This window comes from Trachymyrmex cornetzi, unplaced genomic scaffold (genome assembly GCF_001594075.2).
Source record: "Trachymyrmex cornetzi isolate Tcor2-1 unplaced genomic scaffold, Tcor1.1 scaffold147, whole genome shotgun sequence".
Classification (NCBI taxonomy): domain Eukaryota; kingdom Metazoa; phylum Arthropoda; class Insecta; order Hymenoptera; family Formicidae; genus Trachymyrmex; species Trachymyrmex cornetzi.
In genome coordinates, this window is record NW_017296059.1 from 5,967,294 (window position 1) to 5,989,418 (window position 22,125).

Genomic DNA, 22,125 nt, shown 5'->3' on the forward strand with positions numbered 1-22,125 from the left:
GGTCTCGTAATAGCATTATTATTTTACGAACGATAACGTTTCTGCTACCGCGCAGAAATCGTCGTTTTCGGTCCGACGGGACGTGCCCCTGCGATTTTGTTGCTTTCTTGTCTGTGACTTTGTTCTGCAGTTAATTCTCGCACGCATCCACTGAGAAAAACGATTCTTTCGTTTCCGTTAATGTGTGGCACCTTCGAACCTGTCGTAGACCGAGGAGATCGGAGCGAACACTCTGACGATGTTAGACCACCAAGGCGGTAAGCAGTCTCCCAGTAAACATCAATAAGTCACTGTCTTTCTCTCTCTTTGTCTCTCTATCTCTCTATTCTGCGAAGAACGAGCGAGCGATGCGATAGTTCGACGAGTACAAAACGTCGATATGAAAAAAAAAAAGAGGATTAACATGTAACAAGAAAAGAGGGGAAAAAAGCTGGCGCGAAGCGAAGAACGCCCTTCATTAGCTGTCAATTTGCGTTCCCCTTTGGGAAGAGCGTGCTTCTAATGCGTGATTCTGATTTACCGGAATCCTGATAAAGTCGTGCGAAATAAAGAATCGACTGTGAACGGTCGACCAGAAGATTCAGGAATATTTTAGGTTTTTATTCCGTAAGTAGAACGGAATATTAACGATATCTGCGATTGAAAAATACCTCATTTTTGCTTTCATTAACCCTTAAACGCCACATTACGGGAACAACACACTTGGACGTGGCAGACCCAACTCAATTGCTTATAACTTTCATAAAAATGAACGTTGTAAATAATTTTTTTCACTCGAAAGGCCAGACATTAAGGAATATAATAATACCAAGCAAATGCATGTATCTTTATTAATAAAAAATTATAAGCAATGGAAAAAGCAGTGGAAAAAAGTCAGATAAAGTAAACTTCCCAGACATATCCGGACATTTACATAAAAAAAACTTTGTATATTTGTTTATATTATTATTAACCTCAAGTGCTTTTTTAAACATAATATTATAATTTAATTGTGATCTTTAAATACAGTTAAATTATAATATTGTAACTGTACATGTCCGGTCACTGGGATGTATATCAAAAAGGTGTTTAAGGGGCTGCGATTAGTGCGATATTTACTTTTTTTATTTAATAATCTCTTGTGGAATATGTATATAGTTGTCTATAGTTGTGACTCGAATCAACATGATCAGTGCCTAAGTCGTGTACGGCCGATGCGAACCAACCGTGCAGTCGATTCTCTCCTTCGCTAAGAGTGACAATGACCCATTCGCTGTCATCCGGGCAGAGGTAACAAGTGAGACTGCCACGATGACGAGAACGGCCAGCGGATAGGTGAAAGATCGAACGACCGTGCCGTCATCGATGTCGAAACCATCTCAGCGACGTTGTCGCTTTTAGGCCTCCCACCTAGGTTTATTTAGGGCACCCGACGGAACTCCATTCGTTACCCCGATCTTGTCCCCCGATCCCTGACACCGTATCTCCAGTACCATATCTTTCAGCGGCATGATGCTCTATCGATGTCTACTGTGCGGGACACTCGTCGAGTGGAACCCGCTATCCTTTTACCTTTTTCTATACTTCTGCCTCTCTTTCTCTCTATCTTTCTTGCCTTCGCCACCTTCCTCTCTAGCTTTGCTCTGCTCTGGTGTCCATTTACTTCTACGAGGTGCGTCATCAGTCGACGGAATCGTTCGCACTCAGAAATTTGATATTCTTCGCTCGATAATATATCGAAGAGCATATCGAAGTTGGAAAAGCTTATTCCTTCGAATACAACGTTCGGAATTTATTTTGAAATATATGGAAATAAGCAATTTCACGTTCTTTATTAGAAGCTACTCGAAACGTGCTCGCTTGATCAGAATATCGTCAATTTAGAGTAATTTTCTGTACATACTTGATACATATGTAATTTTTTACGTACGTCATAAAGTTTACAAGCAACTCGTTTATTCGTATGTCACTAGGAATTCGAGTGTTCATTACATATGTATATGTAAATATGCAGATGTGAGTGCGAAAGATTATCAGCATCGAATTCATGAGATCATAATTCTCGTTACGGGAAAACCGCGTAGGTTTCATCCTACATTTTTAACACCTTTCATTCCTCACTCTCGAGTGTTTAAAATATCGCTCTCTTTCATGCGCGTTCTGTTCACCGAATTTTTCATTCATCCCCTGAAATTCGCGAGAAGAAAATAATTAGAGCGAAACCTACGGATTTTCTACCAGGCAATTACCAGGATCTCCCATCGAATAACTCATCCAGGAGCGTGAAGATCTGTACGTCGCCACCCAGTCGTACCTTTTAGATCTTAACTTAATTGCAATTAATTATACTTAGTATAAAATAATATCCTCGTCTCACTTCATCCAACCTTTCTGAAATTAAGAAAAAAAGTAATGCAGGGTGGACTCTCCTACGCGTTCCTTTTCATCATTCCGGTCTCCTCTTTCATTATCATCGTTGAACCTCATTTTGCCACATTGAACCTCATTGTGCCAGCATTTGTCGACAACTGTCAAGCGTCACGTCGTCATCCATCCTCGTCCATCCAACCTCCTGATTTGCATAATAAATTAATTAGCTGAGGCCGAAATTCGTCGTCCGCGCCCTCTCGCCCGCCGACATTCTCATCTCTATCTCTTTCTCCGTCTCATTTTCTTTCTGTCTCACGTCTCTCCCTCGTTTCTCCCCGCGTTTGGCACAGGCGAACATGGCGGGGGGAACCTTTTTTTTTCTTTGTTTGGGGGGGTGGCGTTGAGGATCGCCGCGGAGCGAGGCGAGGGAGCGTCCCGACGGCGATTAACTTTACCTCAATGTTTAACACGCCGCCTGATTGCCTGTCGGTTGCCTGTTTAGAGCCACGAGGTCGGGATGAAAACCCTCGTAATGCTGGACGAACAAGGCGGTAAGCCACTTCACTCTAGCCTCTAACACAAACAACTAGTTTTGCGCGAGAGGAAAGAGAAAATACGAAAGATACTCAGGCGTGCGCGGTCTTTACGACCGTCACGTCGGTTCCGACACTGGAAGCGACAACCGGCAATAAATATCAACAATATCAACATTTTACAGCGTGCATATATGTACCGATGCACCGTGGATAAGAATAGTACTCGCGATTTCGTCGCAAATTATTTCCCGATCTTTTTCGTCTTCATTGAAAAAAAAAATACTAAATTTTAATAAATATTTGTTTGAATAGTTCTGAGTAAATATTTACTAAATATAAACATATATTTAATTAATACAAAAACTATTATTTTGATTTAACTATATTTTTTGATTGAGTAAATATTCATTTACTGTAAGTATCTACTTGGTACTATTCTAAGAAATATGTATTAAGATTTAGTAATTATTTTTTCAGTGTTGTTACTAAAATACTTGAAAAACGTAAATGATACTAGATAATAATAGATTGGTCCCCTCGGTTTTTATATATTTATTCTTAAAACGCCTTACTTCTGTTTTTAATTGCGGGCGTTTTTAATTGCGGCGCAGATAGAGAATATCTTCTTATCCGCCGTGCAATTAAAATACGCGGCGATATCTCGCGAGCGTGGCAATTGCGAGTTCGTACAGTATCGCTAATAGACGGAAGTATCTAAAGATATACCAAAGTAACGCCAAGTAGCTCCATTTTAGACTTACTAATCATATCATATACCAACTCATACAGCACAGAATTTGTAATAATATCGCTGCAAAATCTCTGCAATATTGCTGTAACATGCAATGTTGCTACAAAATGTTACTGCAACTTTTGTGCAACTTTGTGCTGTAGGGGAACAATACTAAGCGCTTATTGTATCGTAACAATAAGCGCTTAGTATTATTCCCTTAAGCGTGATCTACAATAAGTTGCAAACACTCCGTCGCCAGTCGCAATGCTTCGCAACAGCCAATCGAAAACGTCAATAGTAACTAGTGATGCTTCTGATTGGCTGTCATGAAGCATTGCGACTGGCGACGGTGTGTTGGCAACTTATTGTAGACCACGCTTTACAGCACAAAGTTGCACAAAAGTTGCTGTAATGCTACTGCAACTTTTGTGCAACTTTGTGCCGTAGAGGAATAATACTAAGCGCTTATTGGATTACAGAGAATTAGGTCGAAAATGGCAGTCGAAATAGCCAGTAGGAAAATTGTCACATTTCGGCTTAGATAAAAAGAGGATTGCGCTACTTTGGTATATCTAATACCTAATTCAAACTGGACGCAGCAAATAGCGGAGCAGCAACCAGTCAGTGAGGCGATATTTACAGTAAAAAATATCACCTCGCTGGTTGGTTGCTGCTCCGCTGCTTGACGCTTGCTGCGTGCAGTCTGCACTAGGCATAAAGCTTTCATAAGTATCGTTTTCCTGCACACTCATCTCTCCGCGCCATTATGCATCTGCTCATGACCATCGCTCTGAAATATTGCCGCGTATTTCCGACACGTCCTGCATACAGATTGCCCCGGGAAAGGGGACCGGTAACAGGACTCCGATTCCGAGGCAGTTTGAAGTCGATTTCCCGTTTTCTGAAAATTTCACTTTTCACGCTCTAATTCGAGAAGCAACATTTCGTCATCCATTTTATATTGTCTATCTCATTCTCTAACTTCTATTTCTACTGATGATACAGCCATTAATCCTGAACGGAAGCACTCCAGTCTTTTCTTGGAAGTCCATTTTTTTCCTCTCGCAAAATTATCTGCAAGTGTTGTAACTGTAATGACGGAATAATTTAGATTAGATAGACGTCGGTGTAACAATCGGGGAAAATCGGACACGAATCTGCCGACGACAGAACGGGGCCCCGTTACTCGAGCACCCCTTTTCTCTAGGGATATAATAACACGCGACACTCACGCGTGCATCATCGAGACACATTGCTGTTTTACTTATCAATCAGGGGTGTAGCCGGTATCTTCGGGCTAGAGAAAGAAAATATTTCAGTGTAATCTCTCTCATATGAACTAAATATAACGTTGAATGAAATCTTGAAGAGGGAAGAATCCCTCTGTTTTACTCGGTTTTTACTTTATCGCTACACCCCTGTTATCAACAATGATATGTACTGTATATATTCTACCTAGTAGTACCTACTATATATTGCTCAGCAGCGCACTCAGACCATCGTTATACCGTTCACTTACATTTCGCTCAAGCGCGATGTTCTCCGTTTTTTCTTTTCCTTTTTTTTTCTTTTCGGCTAACTCTGACTTCCTCGCGCGCTTCTTTGGTTCTCTTCCGTCCTTCTTTCCGCCCCTCTTTCTTCGGCTTTTCTCGGGCTTCGCCACTGCTGTCTGCGTATACTACTTTCTCTTCCACACTGCATACTAATACTATCGTTACGATACTTACTTTCCGCCGTACCTCTTCGTATCTCCTTCGTCCTTCTTCCGGTTTCCTCAAATTATTAACCCTCGTTCCTCCCTTCCGCCTCTTCGAGATTTTTGCTCGAGCTCCCCGGGGTTTGCTGTGCGTCGCATGATTTTTGTACGTCGATACACATTCAAATCAGATATTTATTATAAATATCGAGTAGTGTATTTTATATATTTTGGGTACTTAGTGAGACAAGTCTCAGAAGTGAACTAAGATGACAAATAGAACATACTGTTGAAGAAAGTAGGAAAAAGGTGTACATTATAATGTAGATTATAAATATCAATTAAATAGTTAGACGAAGTCAGATAATTAATTCAGTTACAAATTTTATGTACGTATATGTATGTATGTTGAATCAGATTGAATTTTTACATTAACATGGAATTATACTTTAAGATGTCTAAGAAAATATTATTTTTAATTTTAATTTCAGTATTTATGAAAGGATCATTTCTTGCTATAATAAATTTTGTAAATTTTTTATACTCATAACAATTGTGTTGAACTCATTCTCGTAAATATGAGATAATTAATTGAATTTATGATAATGAAAGGTAATAAAATAACTGAATAAATTATTTAAATTTGATGATTGAAATAATTTATTAATCAATGTTGTTACATTCAGAATCTATGCCATATATTAATATTTCAGTACCCAATTAATTATACGTATTTAGGCAAAAAATGATACACTTTCGCGAACAAAAATCGTGCGACGCAAGCGCGGACCTTTACAAGAAACAGAGGAAAACAGAACAAGCGGACAACAGACGTGGTCGTGATGTTTCATGACACGCGTGTCACAGCATCCGCGTAGCATTTCTCAGTCAACACGACGCGTGTAATCGTTTTTACACACATTACTCGACGCATCTTAGCGGAGCGATTTCGCGGTTCTTCGCCTTCGCGATTTCCGTTCATCGTCGAGATAAAAGTCGGAGACAACACGACAATAAGACGCAAAGCGAACAGCCGCGAATCCGGCATCCGCTTCTTAGCCGAACGTGTACCGTTATCAGTTAAATCGGACACCCACTATACTCGTGTTACAAGGATATCGCTTACACATATTGTATTGTTAGTCTAGAATGAGTATATACTCCTACGCGCGTCTATATATAGAACTGTCTTTTAGGTAAACTTGTGTCCACTGTATAACGTAGTCAAATTCGTGGGCACTACAGGGTGTCCCAAAACTCTTCTTATTAATCGTTTAACTGATTTTAATTGATTATTTATAATTATGTACTCGTTCTTAATTTCTTGGAGAATAATCTATGATAAATTAAATTATGATAAATTTTATTTTATTCGCTTTTGTTTTCAAATTAAATTATGACAGGGCTGGATCGTATGTGCTCCGAAAATAAATTTTACGTAAAGTTTATTATAAATAAATTTCAATTTGAAGATTATGGAAATGTATGATTATTGAAATTAAATTTCATTTGTTATTTAAATATTTTTACGAAATAGTGAAGCAATGGCTTTGTCACAATAACCGAAGTACAAATTGCATTCCCGAGTTATTGTGGTATTTCATCTGAAATTCTGTAACAGTTGCGAGTTAGTGTTCGAAATTGGATGCTCTAGATTTCGCTTAATTTTCATGGACCCCGTTTGATCAATGCGCAGTTATAGGTAAGAGCTTTCGGGACACCCTGTACACTTAGTTGAAAGTTTCACCATCCACCAAGTGAGGAAGCAACTTACTGCACATATTCTCTAAGCACATAACAGAGCAACTCGCCCGATGCAGGAACGTCGAGCAAGGAAACTCTTCGCTTAACTGCAATTCGCGCTTTCGTTGCACTTTACTTTGTGCAGAGTTCGGGGGCTCTATCGAGCGGATGTTTTCTCTCTCACGAACAATCCTTTATCCCAGCTGATGGCACTCAGGGAACGTTGCGCTCTTCGTGTCTTTTGTATCGAGAAGAAAGATTGATGTAAAATATTATAAGAAGGAATATTTTGTTCAAATTCCTCGGGAGTCATCCTTTTTTATTTTATAACAATAAGAAATTCCTACATACTTTTTCGCTATGAAATATCCTTTAATCATGTAATTCGATAGATACCGATTTTTTTTCTCTATATTTCTGTACTTTTTACGATTATGAAATTTCACGAGCACACTTCTTGTAACGTAAAATGAAATGTATGATCAATTCTATCCATTCTTTTAAATGTTCACACACATATATATATTTGTCTTTTGATACATAATCTGAGCTTTTAAACGAATGACTCACCATTAATTCGTTGATCGAAGATAATAGATTCTATTAATATATCATCGACCTCCGCTCGATTGATCTCCCGTTTAGAATACGAAATTGAACGCAATCGCTTGAATGACGAAGGAAAGGGGCACCTGTGCTCTTGCAAACAAACGCATGAAACCATGAAATCCCGAGAATAATCGAACTCGGAAATGCTTATTAAATTTTCATTTAGAGATGCGAAATTTTCACTTCTTATTAAGTTTGTAATACGTAAGAAATGAGATGAGGAGCAAGTAGAAATTCGGAAGATTACAAAAGGGGCGCTTCCTTCCTTCGGGCGAGGGTTCTAAGCGAACCCGCTTATCTCGAGAAGATTAAATTAGATAGCGAAAGAGGATTGGGCAATGTACCCGCGCTTTCGTTTGCCCCTTTAGCCGATGACCGCTTGATTACATTAGGCTGTTTATGTTCGCGATAAAGATTCCCATAAGTTATGAGCTAGCTTGAAGCTGTATACTTTAACTCTTGGCGGCGGCTTTTATTCCGTAATCATCTTTATTTTAAAATAAATATATTTATATATTTATTCATGTATTTATTTTAATGGAAAGATATAAATCAAATCCTAGAAATTAACATTGCAATAGAAATTAATCTTAAAAAAATGAATACGTTAATCTAATAAAAGATCTCTAATAATAAAATTAAGACGAATACAAAACTTTGAAAAATCAAAATTTTTAAGCAAAATGAGGTTAAAATCGAAACCTGCACCGCGAAGGGTTAAAGATTCTTTTTTCTTATTTTACAGAAGCTTGATTATATCACGTAGAATACTTTTTTGCCAATAGAAGAGTGTCGCAGATACTCTCCAAGTCAGATTTAGTTCGCGCTTTTGTAGAACGTTCGCTATGGCTTCTAATTAGAAGTAACGATCTTTCTCGCGTGGTTGCCCTTTCCCCTTCGTGTCTTCACGAGCGAGAATCGTCTTATCGTCAACTAACGTTACATTCCTGTGAAAAAACAGAACAGCTGGACCGAATTGAGGAGGGCATGGACCAGATTAACGCCGACATGAGAGAGGCCGAGAAGAATCTCACTGGAATGGAGAAGTGCTGCGGTCTTTGTGTTCTTCCCTGTAACAAGTACGACACAACTATTTTAGCGTATCTTACCTCTCTCTTTTATGTACTATTGCTCTTCTTCCTTAAAAAAAAATTGAAAAGAATTCTCTGCATATTTAATCGTCTCTGAAGTCTATCTATATTAATAAGTTGCATGATGAGACTTTACGAGCGTTGAGAAATAAATTTAACATCTCCATATTTAAGAAATTATTTTAAAAGTTGAATAATTGAAGACATGTTGATTAATTAAGGAGAATATTAAGAAATTACTTTAATTTATATGGAAAGTCAATACTACGATGGACTGCATAAAAATTATACAATATTATAATTGAATTTTCACGAAGATTCTAACTGAAATTGATATATTGAAAAGAAGCCATTTAATACAATATTTCAAAATGAATAACTTATCTATCTACAGCAATTTAGAGGCAATTTAAAGTTTAAAGGCAATTTAAAGTTTTGAAGTGCAAATTATAAAGTAGCGGAAATCTACAAAATTAGCAAAATTACTTTTATTGAACGTGACTTCTCAAGATCGACTTTCAAATTGATGTTTACTGTTGTCTGCTGAATGTTAGTCTTTTCTTCTTCCGAAACCGACTTAATTGCGTCGCTCGCGCGACAATTTTGCGCGTACAGAGGTGCCAGCTTCAAGGAAGACGAAGGTACGTGGAAGGGCAACGACGATGGTAAAGTTGTGAACAACCAGCCGCAACGGGTGATGGATGACCGCAACGGTATCGGGCCGCAGAGTGGCTACATCGCCAAGATCACAAATGACGCGCGCGAAACGGAGATGGAGGAGAACATGGGCCAGGTGAACACGATGATTGGCAACCTGAGGAACATGGCGATCGACATGGGCAGCGAGCTCGAGAATCAGAATCGGCAGATCGACAGGATCAACCGCAAGGTGAGTTGGCAGCGAGTAATGGCGAGTGAATGCGCACCACCGGCGTCCAAACGCTGCACCGCAGTCGTCGCGCGACTTGGCATGGCTCTAAAGAAACCACTCGAACGGCAATCCGCGTTCGTCTTACTCGTCGACATACATATCGCGAGCATTGATCGAGAAAACGGAGCATCTTGGACAAATCTTGGACTTGGAGCAAGAATAGAGCGTCTAAAGCTTGGAGTTTCTACATTTGTCTACTGCACTCTTCTTCTAAGTTCTTACACGGAAAAAATGGTTTTGCTGAAGTATCTAAAAATTTAGCTAAATCTGTAAACGTGAAAATAATTTTGTTGGACAAGGTAATTTTATACAATATACAATATAAAACGCTTAAACTGCTAGAATATCGAAACCTTTTGTAGCATTGCTCATCTTGTTTGAGTTTTCTACATAATTATTTTGATAGATTTACAAAATTATTTTCAAATCTGTATCTGAATTTTTAGATACTCCAGAAAACTTTTTTTTTGCAATTAATAAAGATTAGCAGATTGTTTCATATAAAAGATTCTTGAAAGATTTGTAGTTAAGATTGAAAAATGGACGATGGATTTTCTTGATTAGCTACGCTATTGTCGTTTGACACGGAAGGCTTAATGTGTTTTTTTAATTCACAAACCAATTTCGTTTTTAGATTAATGATGTACTCTTTATATTTAAGACGCTTTATGTCACCAAGGTTGTAGGGCTATCATTAAGATTGTAGGTTGGTAAACTTTAAAGTATCAAGTGATAGCCTTCGAGACGTAATCCAGTATGTCGATGAGATTACTGAAGTCCAATGCACACTGCGAACAGTGTTATCAACAAATATCGAACTAATCGCGAATTATTTTGAGAAATTTTAATTAAAATAATTTGGAAAATTGAAAAATTGAAAATCCGAAAGTTTTAAATACAAATCTAAAAGTTTGAAAACTAGCACTTAGAATTCCATGAATTTTATTAGTCAAAAGTATATATTCTACACTTTCAGTTAACCTAAATTTTTTAATTGAATTCATAAATTCTTCAAATCTATTAATTTAAAATGTGAACTGATTATTAATTAGATTGAATCTTTAGTTAAATCGTGGACGTTGAATTTTTTGTAAAAAAACATTAATTCACAATTTAATATTTAATTTGTATTTGTTTGAATTCGTAATGTGTGTTTATAATGGATGTGCACGAAAGATAAATTTAATTAGATACAATTAATGCCACGATCTAAAAGATGATTGGTGCAACTTCACTATTTGCACGTGTGTATTAGACTACTGTAGGATGAGCTGACACGTGTCTCAATATAGATATGCGCGAATTTATATGTCACAATGCACAGGCTCAGAGCGATGCACATCACGTTCGTCGTCGCTTTCGCTTTCTTGTGTGTCTTTCCTTCCTTCCTTCCTTCCTTCCTTCCTTGCTTCTTTCCTTCCTTCATCCTGTTCTCCCTATTTTTATATCTCACATAATCCCAATCCGGGCAGGTGTCCCGACGACGTCTGTCGTCACTTTTTGCGTCTTTTTCTCTAAAGACAAGAATGTCTAAAAAGCAACGTAATATGCACTATGTCTAAGCCTTCAGATTTACTCAACGCAATTTTCGATAGCGCAATTTTAATCTGAAACAACATACAAATATCTTAAATATATGAGTAACGAATAATCAATTTAAAAGAAAACGTAAAGAAAGCTAGATTTGTTCTTTAAATAAGAGATTTAATTATATATATATATATTCGTAAAGAAATTTTATTATTAATCCTCCACAATATGAATTTTAACTCTTTGATTAGTAATAGGAATTTTCGAGGAACAGAGCAAATTTTTTATTTTACTGGATTATATAAAAATTTGAAAAAATTTTGCTATATAAATTAATTGAGAAGCAATTGGGAGCAAAAAAGACGCAGTTATAATATTAGAGCGTTACGGTTAACAAATATATTTCTTAGAGACCTTACATATGATTTGACAAAATCGGACGTGGGAATTGAAGAGGCTTTCTCGGCTGCTCTCTTGGACCTAATTATTGTGAACTACTTTTAAATTTACTATTTGAACATCGCTGAGAATGGCTCGAACTGAGCCGAAACGTCCGATTTTTGTCAAATCATATGTAAGGTCTCTAAGAAATATATTTATTAACTATAACGCTCTAATATAACTGCATCTTTTTGCTTTCAATTGCCTGTCAATTAATTTATATTTATTTGTTATCTCGAGAGCTTAATTTTATTTTATGTATACATTCTGGTATACTTGTCAAAGCTTTAATAACGAGCTTTTAGCATTATAGAATTCGGATCGTATTTTACTTATTTCTTACAGATTTATATTTATCTACCAAAATTTGCAATCTAAATATCGATGGTACCTTCAAAGATTTCGGTAAAGAGTTAATTATATCGAGTTTTATGTAGGAGGCACAGAGATCGAGTAATGAATTTATGATATTCTTAATTGACGAGACCGAAATAAACGCCTTTGCTCTTTTGGATTAAAATTCTAATATAATCGAAATTGCGATTTGTAAAAAGGCAATTTCAAGATTGATTCTAGATTATTCTCCGTGAAATTCCAATAAACTCGAAATTGCATGCTCACGCACGTGCATCGCACAATATTAGTCGCCACGATACCCGCCCCCACGTCTTAAATATCGCGCCCTTATTCCACGGCTCCTCGCTGAAATTCTCCGGGCACTCTCCGCCTTACTCATCGTCGATCATCCCTTCAGCACAGCCTGCCTTCGGTGTTCTTGTACGTAATTACTGCACCATCCAGACTTCAGATTTATCTGTCCTTCTCTTTTTATTCTTTCTCTTTCTATCTCTTTTTCATGAAAATCTTTATCATGGGACTATGATATTTTTCAACACGTTGTAAAATATATATCGCTAACAAATCGAAATAAAAAGTTTTTTATTTTGCGAGTCTTTTATTTGACTCAAAAATAGATAAGAGAAAAATGTTTAATTTTATTTTATTTGTCCAAGAACAAATTGGCACAATTAAATCTTTTTAATCGTTTAATTAGATATTTTTTAAATTAAAATAATTTATATTATAAAATATTTACGTTAGAGAAATAAACTAGTTTGTGCAAATAAATAAGCAAAATATAAGACATAAATAAGCATAAATAAGACAATTTTTTTAATATTCTTTTTTTCTTAAATAAGAATAGTTGAGAATTTGTGACCAGTTATGTCTAAATTTTTATTATCATAGTCCCTTTTAGTAGACCCTTGACAAAAGGAGACAGAATTATCTGACCGTAAAAAGGTTCTCGAACGAACAATACGTATTTATAACTTACGGTGACTATATTCAATAATTATCTGTCATTACCTACTATAACACGCTGCTATTGAACTTGCGATCGATCTTGTCATATGACTCATATTTACCGCATATGATATCTTGCAACGTTTAACATTAACCCGAATTAAACGCGCTATCAATAATCGATATTCGGATATATCAACATTTTCCCTTCAACCTTCGGTATTTATTCAGACTAAATTTATCATCGAGTTATTTCTTTCGCTTTCTTACTTTTTTTTCTTCTTATTAACAGCTCTACGCTATCTTTTCTTTTCTTTAATTCTAAGATTTCTCTCTTTCTATTAACATTCTTTCTTCAATCACATTGTAGACGACGAGTATTGATCGTTTGAGGATCTTTGACCCTTTAAAGGCCATGCGTTTTAAAGTATAAATGTAATTCTAAAAATTTATTAATTTTTTATCTCTTGTTTGTAATCCACATTATTCATGTTAATTTCGAAACCTCATTCGAAGAAGGATATGGTCTTTAACGGGATATCATAGTGGTGTACAATCTCGAACAGTTCGTGATTAATTAATAGAAGATTTATAGACAAGTCGGACGGCAAACAAGCGAGAGAGATCCAATCGAGTATTAACTTTTCATGATTGGCATCGGAATCCGATTGATTCGTTTTAAATATAATTCATACAACCTGTACACGATGTATATAACATTAGTTATCGATCGTATCGCTGTATAGCGACCAGCTGACGATTTTTCGCAAGCGACAAGCACGGCAAAGCTTGTTACGGTCCAGTACGGTCGAGTAGGGTATAGACACAGTATCGAGGGGATTGCGAAACCGCAAGACTTGAGCTAACACCACGAGAGATTGTGCACCACTCGCCGGTGAATTTAAGCCGCACAATCATACGCTCACACCACACACACCTCTGTGACCGAAACCCAAACTGATAATCCGCAGGGCGAGTCAAATGAAACGAGGATAGCCGTGGCGAACCAACGTGCGCACGCCCTGCTCAAGTAAAATGCGTCTTCTCTCTGTCTCCACGTGTCCGCCTCCTCCGAGCCCCAAGTTGCATATCACCGAGACGTCGTCTCGAGCAAAAAAAGAAAAGAAATGGAGATTATACGCGTGTACTTGTGTGTATTATACATGTAGAGAAGCCTGATCACATCATCTCGGGGCTGGGATTATTCGGGCGTGAGTAAAGTCGTAATCACACCAAATTGCCGATTGTGGTATGGCATAATATAATAGTTTATTTACTGATTCCTCTGAAGGCCATGGCACACAAAGAACTTAAGGCAGTAAGACGTAAGCAGTAAGAAAATCAACATGTTAGATTGGCTACTGCTTACGTTATGGCCTTATGCTGATTCTACAATGAGTCGGTAATCGATAGTCATAAGTCTTATCAGTGAAGTTGACCAATAGTCAACTTGTATGACTAACGTTGATTGGCCAACTTCACCGATTGAGACTAAGGTTTTCTACAGACTCATTGTAGAATCAGCGTAACGGATTCTACCATGATTGATCAATTCGCTCCCTGCTTACGTTTTATTGCTTAAGTTTTTTGTGTGCTATGGCTCTTAGGGTTACGAAAAAAAGAAACAAGTTCTCTCAAAAAAAGAATCCGCACAATATTCCACAATACAATTAAAAAATAAAAAAGTATACATGACTTAGATCGGGATTGTGATTGACGATTACTTTTTAACCAGTCAGAACAAAGCAATCATCAATTGCTTTGCTCCGATTGGTTGAAAAGTAATCGCCAATCACAATTGCAATCCAATTGGCAATCGGTAGTATAATTACGGTAGATGTTAAGTGCTACATTACAAAATCCACGCGCTTAGGTATCAGTTACCGGATTACTTGAGTGTTGATTTGTCAAATAGGTTAATGCATAGTGACATTGTATACGCGCGCAAATATTAAGCGATTACCGGGAGTTATATCGCCATACGTTTGAATATAATACTTAATTTATTGGAATGGTTGGGGATGCGATAATATTGCAATTGGCTCATACTTAATCGCTGAAATGTTGGAATATCAAATTATTCGAATACTCCCAGCTCTACGAACGAGTCTCCCGTCTGTCCCCCGTTCTCCCTTTGCTGTTTTCTCGACGTCGCCCGGGCACCAACCCGATTCCGCTTGCAACCTGTGCAACAACGGAAAACTACCACCACCAAATAACTATCACTTCTACTACTTCTATCACCACTACCAAGCTTTCCGTCGATATACGACGATATACAGTGAACAACCGCTCGATAGTCGCGGTACACGAAAGAGCTTCTTGGTAAGAATGGCCAATCTAGTATTTGCACAGCCGGATTGAGCGAGGAATATAATCTTGCCCAGTACTCTCGAAGTTTGTAAACTCGCGAAAAATCTTTGTTGTCTTTCACGAATAAAAAGCTACGAGTGTCTCGGTGTTCTTTTTTGTTGAGAGAAGGATCGATTCCAGATACGTCGAAAAAAATTTGCTAAATTGCACCTCGTATACTTAAGCTTCCTCGAATGTGTCACGCTGAGGTGACGAGGGTGACACATTGAGGAATGATGTCCCGCCTGTTAATCACCGACGTTAATTAATGAATCTGGAATTATCAGAAAGGATTTGTTTTTTGTTGATTAATAATGTAATTATCAATTGAAGAGCTTCTATAAAAACGGAGTGAGAGAGAATGAATTCTAAAATTAAAGTGATGGGAAACAGTGAGTTAACCGGATCTCAATTTTGGTTTCTTACACAATTAATATAAAAAAATACGGAACTCTTTTTCATTTCTATAAGAACTGTAGAACTATGAAAAAAATGATACTGGAATTGTCATTATTTTTTTATATTAAATCCCAATTTGGGTTTCTTACAATTAGTATAAAAGATACGGAAATCTTTTTCATTTTTATAAGAACTGTAAAACTATGAAAAAAATGATAACTGGAACTGTCATTATTTTTTTTATATTAAATGGAATGTGCTAACTTCACAGATATCCCATTTTCGGAGATCCATTAGATTTGTCAACTCACTGTGGCAATAAGCTAATTGCTTTTTAATTTTTTTCATTATGATCTAATATTCATAAATTCCATTCTTTAAAGATATTTCTGGACGATTCGTGAATTGTGTATCGATGGAAATTTTATTTCGGCCAACAGAAGCGCGGTGTACCGCAGCTACCGCGAGCGGTAAAAGCATCGCACTGGGATGTGTCATCGCTCCCTGTACACACGTTGTTACAAGGTCCATCACACGTACTGTCACTCTCGTTGTGATTGTGTCACGAACGGACGTCGCCGTCGACGACGGCAACGGAATGCCTCTCGTTGATCCCTTTGAACCCCGTGTCAGAACCGCACCGTTCTCGACCTCTTTCGCTCCAATGCTCCTCGGGGTCGATCGGGTTAACACGCTTGACACGTGGCGGAAGAGCAGCATGCGAATTTCATCTTTCCCGGTGGTTCGCGTGGATTTCGCCGATATGTCAGGATCGTATCGACTATTAGCCCTGCACGATGTACGCAGAGAATGAGCTTCGGGATTCTTGGAGAATTTTCTGCGTAGCTTTTGGCACATAGAATCTTTCGTAGAAATTCTATAACCGAGTCTGATCACAAGTGATTTTGTCAAAATTTTTATTTGTATTAAAAATGACCCATTCACATCTCTGTTAAAATTTTATGTTGAATTGTTAACATATTCAAATGTTAATTTAACGTTATGTGATTTAACGTAATGTAATTATGTTTTTGTCTGTTTTAAATTGATATTTAACATTTCTTAGTTAGTGTCAAAATAACAATTTATAAATGAATAAATAATATAAAAATAATGTACTTTAAAATGTAAATTCCGTGAATAAAATAAGATTTAATTTAACATGTTATAAATGTTAATTTTACTAAAAAAAAAAATGCTTCTACAATTTGCTTAGAAACTATGTCAGTATTTTTGTGTTAATTTATTTACATGATATATATGTATATATTACTTGTATTACACATTCATTTCGTATTAAATTAACGCAATTTGAGTGGACCGTTTGGGACATATGAAACGGGTTAAATTTAACGCAAATTTTCCGACTGTGTAACGTTTTACTGTATGTATACTATCTTACTTTAATTTATGCTATCTCATTTTATAATCTTAATTAAGGTTAAAGTGTAATAGTATAAGTTAGAGCGAAACAGTCTGCATACAGAGAGACATTATATATATACACCTTTCTCTCCCGTAAAATTTTGATAAGATCTCTCGTGGTTAGACTCTGTTATAGGGTCTCTAGTCCTGTGTGTGGGTACATTCAAATTCCCATCTGAGAGCTCCCCAGGTTCATGTTGTCCTTGTTTAACATTCATGTAAACAACAAGGATAAAATAATACCCGAATGGCACTTAAGTGGGAATCTAAATATAAATTGAAAAAAAATGTTTGGTTGAAACTGAACAAACCACAAGATTCTAACTAAATCAAAATTATCTCTGGTTTGTTCATCTTCAACCAAATATTTTCCTCAGTATAGCCTTATCGCGAATTAAGGAAAAGAGATTGTCGCGAAACTTATTGCTTATTTAAAGTAAAACAAAAAATAAATCTCGCTATAATGATTATCTGACGTTATCCACGAAGACTTTTGTTGGAAAAATAGAAAAATGCCGAGTCAATTTATAAATTGGAATCTGCGGCCAAAATGGAACAATCTATTCTTGGCGAACGCGTCTTGCTGTCGCAGCGAAACCAACACTGCTTCGATGATGGAACGGGAATCGATCTGTTATGGCGAAACAATCCGCGAATTCAGCGAAACAATTTTCGAATTAGATTCTTCTTAATCAAGCTATTTCACTTGTTTACGGTATATAACATTGACGAAATTCTCTGCGACAGCACGAAAACATTCCGCGCTAAATTGACGTTCCCGCAATCAATACTTGTTTCATCCTATAATACGAAAGCGCGTCGACGTTACAAGCGAAATGTTCCAAGAATCTTTTAAGCAGTCCTTAGGCAATCAGTATTATTGCTCAATAATTAATATTATACAATACTATTAGTAAAATATATTGAACTTCCAGACTACTGGTTTTGAATTGTTTAAAATATTGTATCAATAATATTGCACAAAATAATTGTACAATAAAGAGTGCAGTCCTTTTGATGTTACAAATGCTTCGATCTCTCATTTGTAAGATCAAGTAAATTGTAGCCGATATTGAGCGTCTAGGGACCGCTTTAGCTCCTGCGGCCACCTCGTAAAAAAATTTTTATTCATAATCATAAACAATCAGAATCAAAAATACGAACGTTTAGAATACGCGATTGTTGGTCGGTACACTGAAAAAAATTTATTAAATTTTAATATTTCTTTGAATAGAATACTAAGTAAACATCTATTTACAGTACATAAATATTTATCCAATAAGAAATGATAGATAAATCAAATTAATGGCTTTTGTATCAAATAAATATATATATGTTTAACATTTAGTAAAATATTTACTTAGAAATACTCAAACAAATATTTATTAAAATGAAGTTTTTTTTTCAGTGTATGCTTACGGTCTTACGATTACGACAAAAATTTTTTGACGTGTGATGGTCTTAAGGTCCCCAGAAGAAAAAAAAGTCACATTCCGCAGAGTTGAGAAACTTCGAGCGGTTCCGATCCCCCCGGAAGCCTCGATTCGCACCGTCGGTCCTCGACGTCCGCAGCTCGCGCATACGACATTGCGTTCTTGTTTTTTCTTGTTCTTTGACACGCAGGGCGAATCGAACGAGACGAGGATACAGGTGGCCAACGAGCGAGCCCATCAGCTACTCAAGTAAAGCGGCCACATTCTCTGTCGACCATCCGCACCCCGTCGGCCGCCCACGAGCGTCACTACCATCACCCTCCACCAACAACAACAACCACACAACAGCAACAACATCAACACCAACAACAGTCAGTACAATTACACTCGACAGTCCACTCGATCGTTTTGCTCGCGATTTATCGCGTTTCGTTTGTTAGAACGTTGTTTCTCTGTTCATGTTTACCGATACCTTTCGAGTTTGGTATCGTCGAAACATGATATAATATACTTAATGAAAATACTTAACCCTAAACTTGACTGATAGAGTCCGTAAAGTTATTAGAATTTTGTAATATTCTTTTTCGTTCGAAGTAAGGGAACTGTGTGAATCGCATCGCCATAAGCGTCTAAAAATTATTGCAAAGATACGTAAAGAGGACTTGCGACCTCCTAATGTCGTCTTTCGAACATTTAACGCAGTTTCTCTTCTAAAACATCGTAGATATTAAATTAGAACACGCTCCGCGAACGATGCGGCCGATGAAATCGACGAGAAAGAAAAATAAACGCTTAATTTGTTGTACTGGTGAGTATCTGCTGCATTTCCTTCGTAATCTTGGATTTTCACTTCTTTAGCTTTTGCAAGTTTAGGGTTAATATACGCCGAAATAGATTCATATATTACAGATTCGGAGATTGAGTTTGATTTTCGGCTTGACTTTAGCGTGTAAGATAGATTTCTGATTTAGCGTCAAAAACATCCTATCTAATTTATTATCGAACTTCAACTTCGTTAGTCCCTGTTCTGCAACCGTAAATTAGATTTAATCTCCGAGACGAGGCTTTTTTGTCTTTACAATAATGGCAATAATCCGCCGACGAAGAGCTTCGATGATTCGAGGTGTCAGTGCCGCTAATCGGTCATCAAAGCTGGATTAAAAACGGATCTGTAACTTAAGATTGTCGGAGTAATCTCATACCGAATCACAACGAAGAAGCCGATGGAATTTTTTTCTAGCGTGGCAAAAGCGTCGAATTTGTCGCGTAGTTAAAAAAAAACGGAGCTGAAATTCAATCTCCGGTTCGGGAACGAGTATAGCTTCGTTCTCTTTGCCGGCAGAGTTAGCGTGTTGAACGATATTGGAACTTAAATAAACAAATAATAATACATGTATATTATATATATATATATACGATTAATTCAATTCTCTCGGTTTAATCGACTCTAGAGAGTCGGGATTTGTATTGGAAACGCAAGAAACGAATGGAGAAAAAAAAAGAGGAAGGAACATGATAATAGTACAAAAATTACTACACTTATCTCCCGTTAGGAACAAAGATTTCGAGTACAATTTATTTATTTGTCTTATCATGTATTGCCGCTCTCCGCGATTATAACTTGCGCTTGAAGATCACACTCGGAACGTGTCACTGATATTGTCTACAAGCGAAAGAAGGAACACACTAATCTCCCTCTCCCTCGAGTTTCCCCCGAAACGCAGGGGGTGGACCTCGTTGTTTCCCCCCCCCCCTGATCGACAAATGCGCATTCCCGAGGTCGGTATCGAATAATTTCGCGAGCGTTTCGCAAATTTCGACGGGTGTTCGCGTGCAAAAAATACGCGGAGAGATCGCGGCGACACACTTGGAGGAGGAAGGGAGTGGAATCGCGAGCGTGAAGGACGAGGGAGCAGAACGAGGTGGAAGAAGAGCAAGGATAAATAGAAGAAGAAGAGGAGGAGGACTCACATGGCGAGATAACCGAAGCAACGAAGAGAACGCGTTCAGCCATACGATTATTAGGAGTCAGCTGAAGCTGTAGATAGAGCGAGGTCTTCTTTCGTCGTTTAAAAATAAAAAAAAAAGCTCGACTCGCACTCGACAACGTAGAACATAGGTGTTACTCTCCCTTGCCCCCCTGTCCAGTCCAGCTCACCCCGCCCTGTCCCCCTAATTCTCCCCTTTTGCGCCAATCGCGCCGAGATCACAGTAAGGTTTAACTCCAAAGAAAGATTGTACATTACTGTATTTACACGAGGGCGATCTAGGTACCTACCTTGTTAAATTGTACGATGAGGAGTCGGTAGAGAAGCATGACGCGGCTCGAGAATCGATATCCGTCGGTGATTCTGGGACGACCATCGTGATCCTGGGGGTGAATCTCTTCGTGACCTTATTGTATAAAACAGCGAGATAGCGAGAGAAGTCCTTGCGTATAGTGAATTTCTTAGACAATTTTTAAGGGGTGTACAGCACAAGTCGTAGTATATTCATCAACGATTTTGTAAATTGCTAGTCCACCAATTTCGCCACGAATTACGAGATCTGAAAATCATCGAAGTCCTCGCATCCATTGCGACCTCTTGTCCTTTCTAGCGCGCTGCACTTTTCGAAGTGTCGAGAGAACTGATTGATTTACAGTTTCGAGGTAGGAGTTAATTGACGCTGTGGTGACACCTCGTTTCCGAATCGCGGAAGAAAGGGCATTTTCGGATAAAATAGCCAACGGGTGTCGGTCTCGAGCGGCGCGGTCACGGACCGAGCACAAATAACTGCGTAGCCTTTTCGATTTCGCTTGTCCTTTGCTTTCTCTCGGAGAGGGAAATAAAACGCCCTTCGGACACTTCGCCGGACGAACTACAAGAGGAATGAAAGGGTTTGTAGAGTTTGTACGAATTTTAAGAATGAGAGAAAGAGAGAGAGAGAGAGAGATGAAGAACGAAAAAGTAAAAGTGCGTGTGAGAGTGAGAGAGAGAGAGATTGTGCGACGCGAGATCATTAGGCCTATAGTGATCACTTAGGTCGAGAGAGATTTTAAATAATTATAAATAGATGTGGGTGCGTGATGTATGTACTCGATCTAACTCATCTCTATCGCACTGTTCTTTAACGATGGATCCTTCGATCAGTCTGAAGACAACTCTTTCTCAACGAAGATGTTCGAGTCACCGATAACTTTCGAAAGACGTATAATATTGGCAGTTGAAAAGTTGCCGATAAAGTTTTTTGATTGAGGAGAAAACCGACTCTATATAGATCGATCGGGAAATCCAATGCTAAATTAAATGCAACGTGGCAGACATGGGACGGTCGGTGTGCATACATCACTTACTTGCATATATAAATATATATATATATACATACATTTATGCATATGTATACATAGCCGTGTAAGGAGCGAACGCGGTGAACCTTTCTTAAATAGCTCCAGGTAGAAGAGAGTCGAGAGTTGCGAGAGAAGACTATTTGAAATGAACGAGCGAGCGAGCGAGCGAGAGAGAGAGAGAGAGAGAGAGAGAGAGAGAGAGAGAGAGAGAGAGAGAGAGAGAG

At 37.7% G+C, this 22,125-nt stretch overlaps 1 protein-coding gene across 4 annotated transcripts in view; it reads left to right on the plus strand.

Moving 5' to 3' along the window:
- Positions 1-19,955, plus strand: part of Snap25 (Synaptosomal-associated protein 25kDa) — a 51,643-nt gene extending 31,688 nt beyond the window's left edge. For 3 of the 4 annotated variants that reach the window (XM_018502324.1, XM_018502323.1, XM_018502325.1), the window contains exons 4-7: positions 209-257; positions 8,628-8,745; positions 9,373-9,646; positions 18,764-19,955. In XM_018502324.1, coding sequence (XP_018357826.1) covers positions 209-257; positions 8,628-8,745; positions 9,373-9,646; positions 18,764-18,826 — 504 coding nt within the window. In that variant the 3' untranslated portion in view covers positions 18,827-19,955. The remainder of the gene's footprint in view (positions 1-208; positions 258-8,627; positions 8,746-9,372; positions 9,647-18,763) is intronic. The other variant, XM_018502326.1, reaches the window with a different exon arrangement.
- The last annotated feature ends 2,170 nt before the right edge of the window (positions 19,956-22,125 follow it).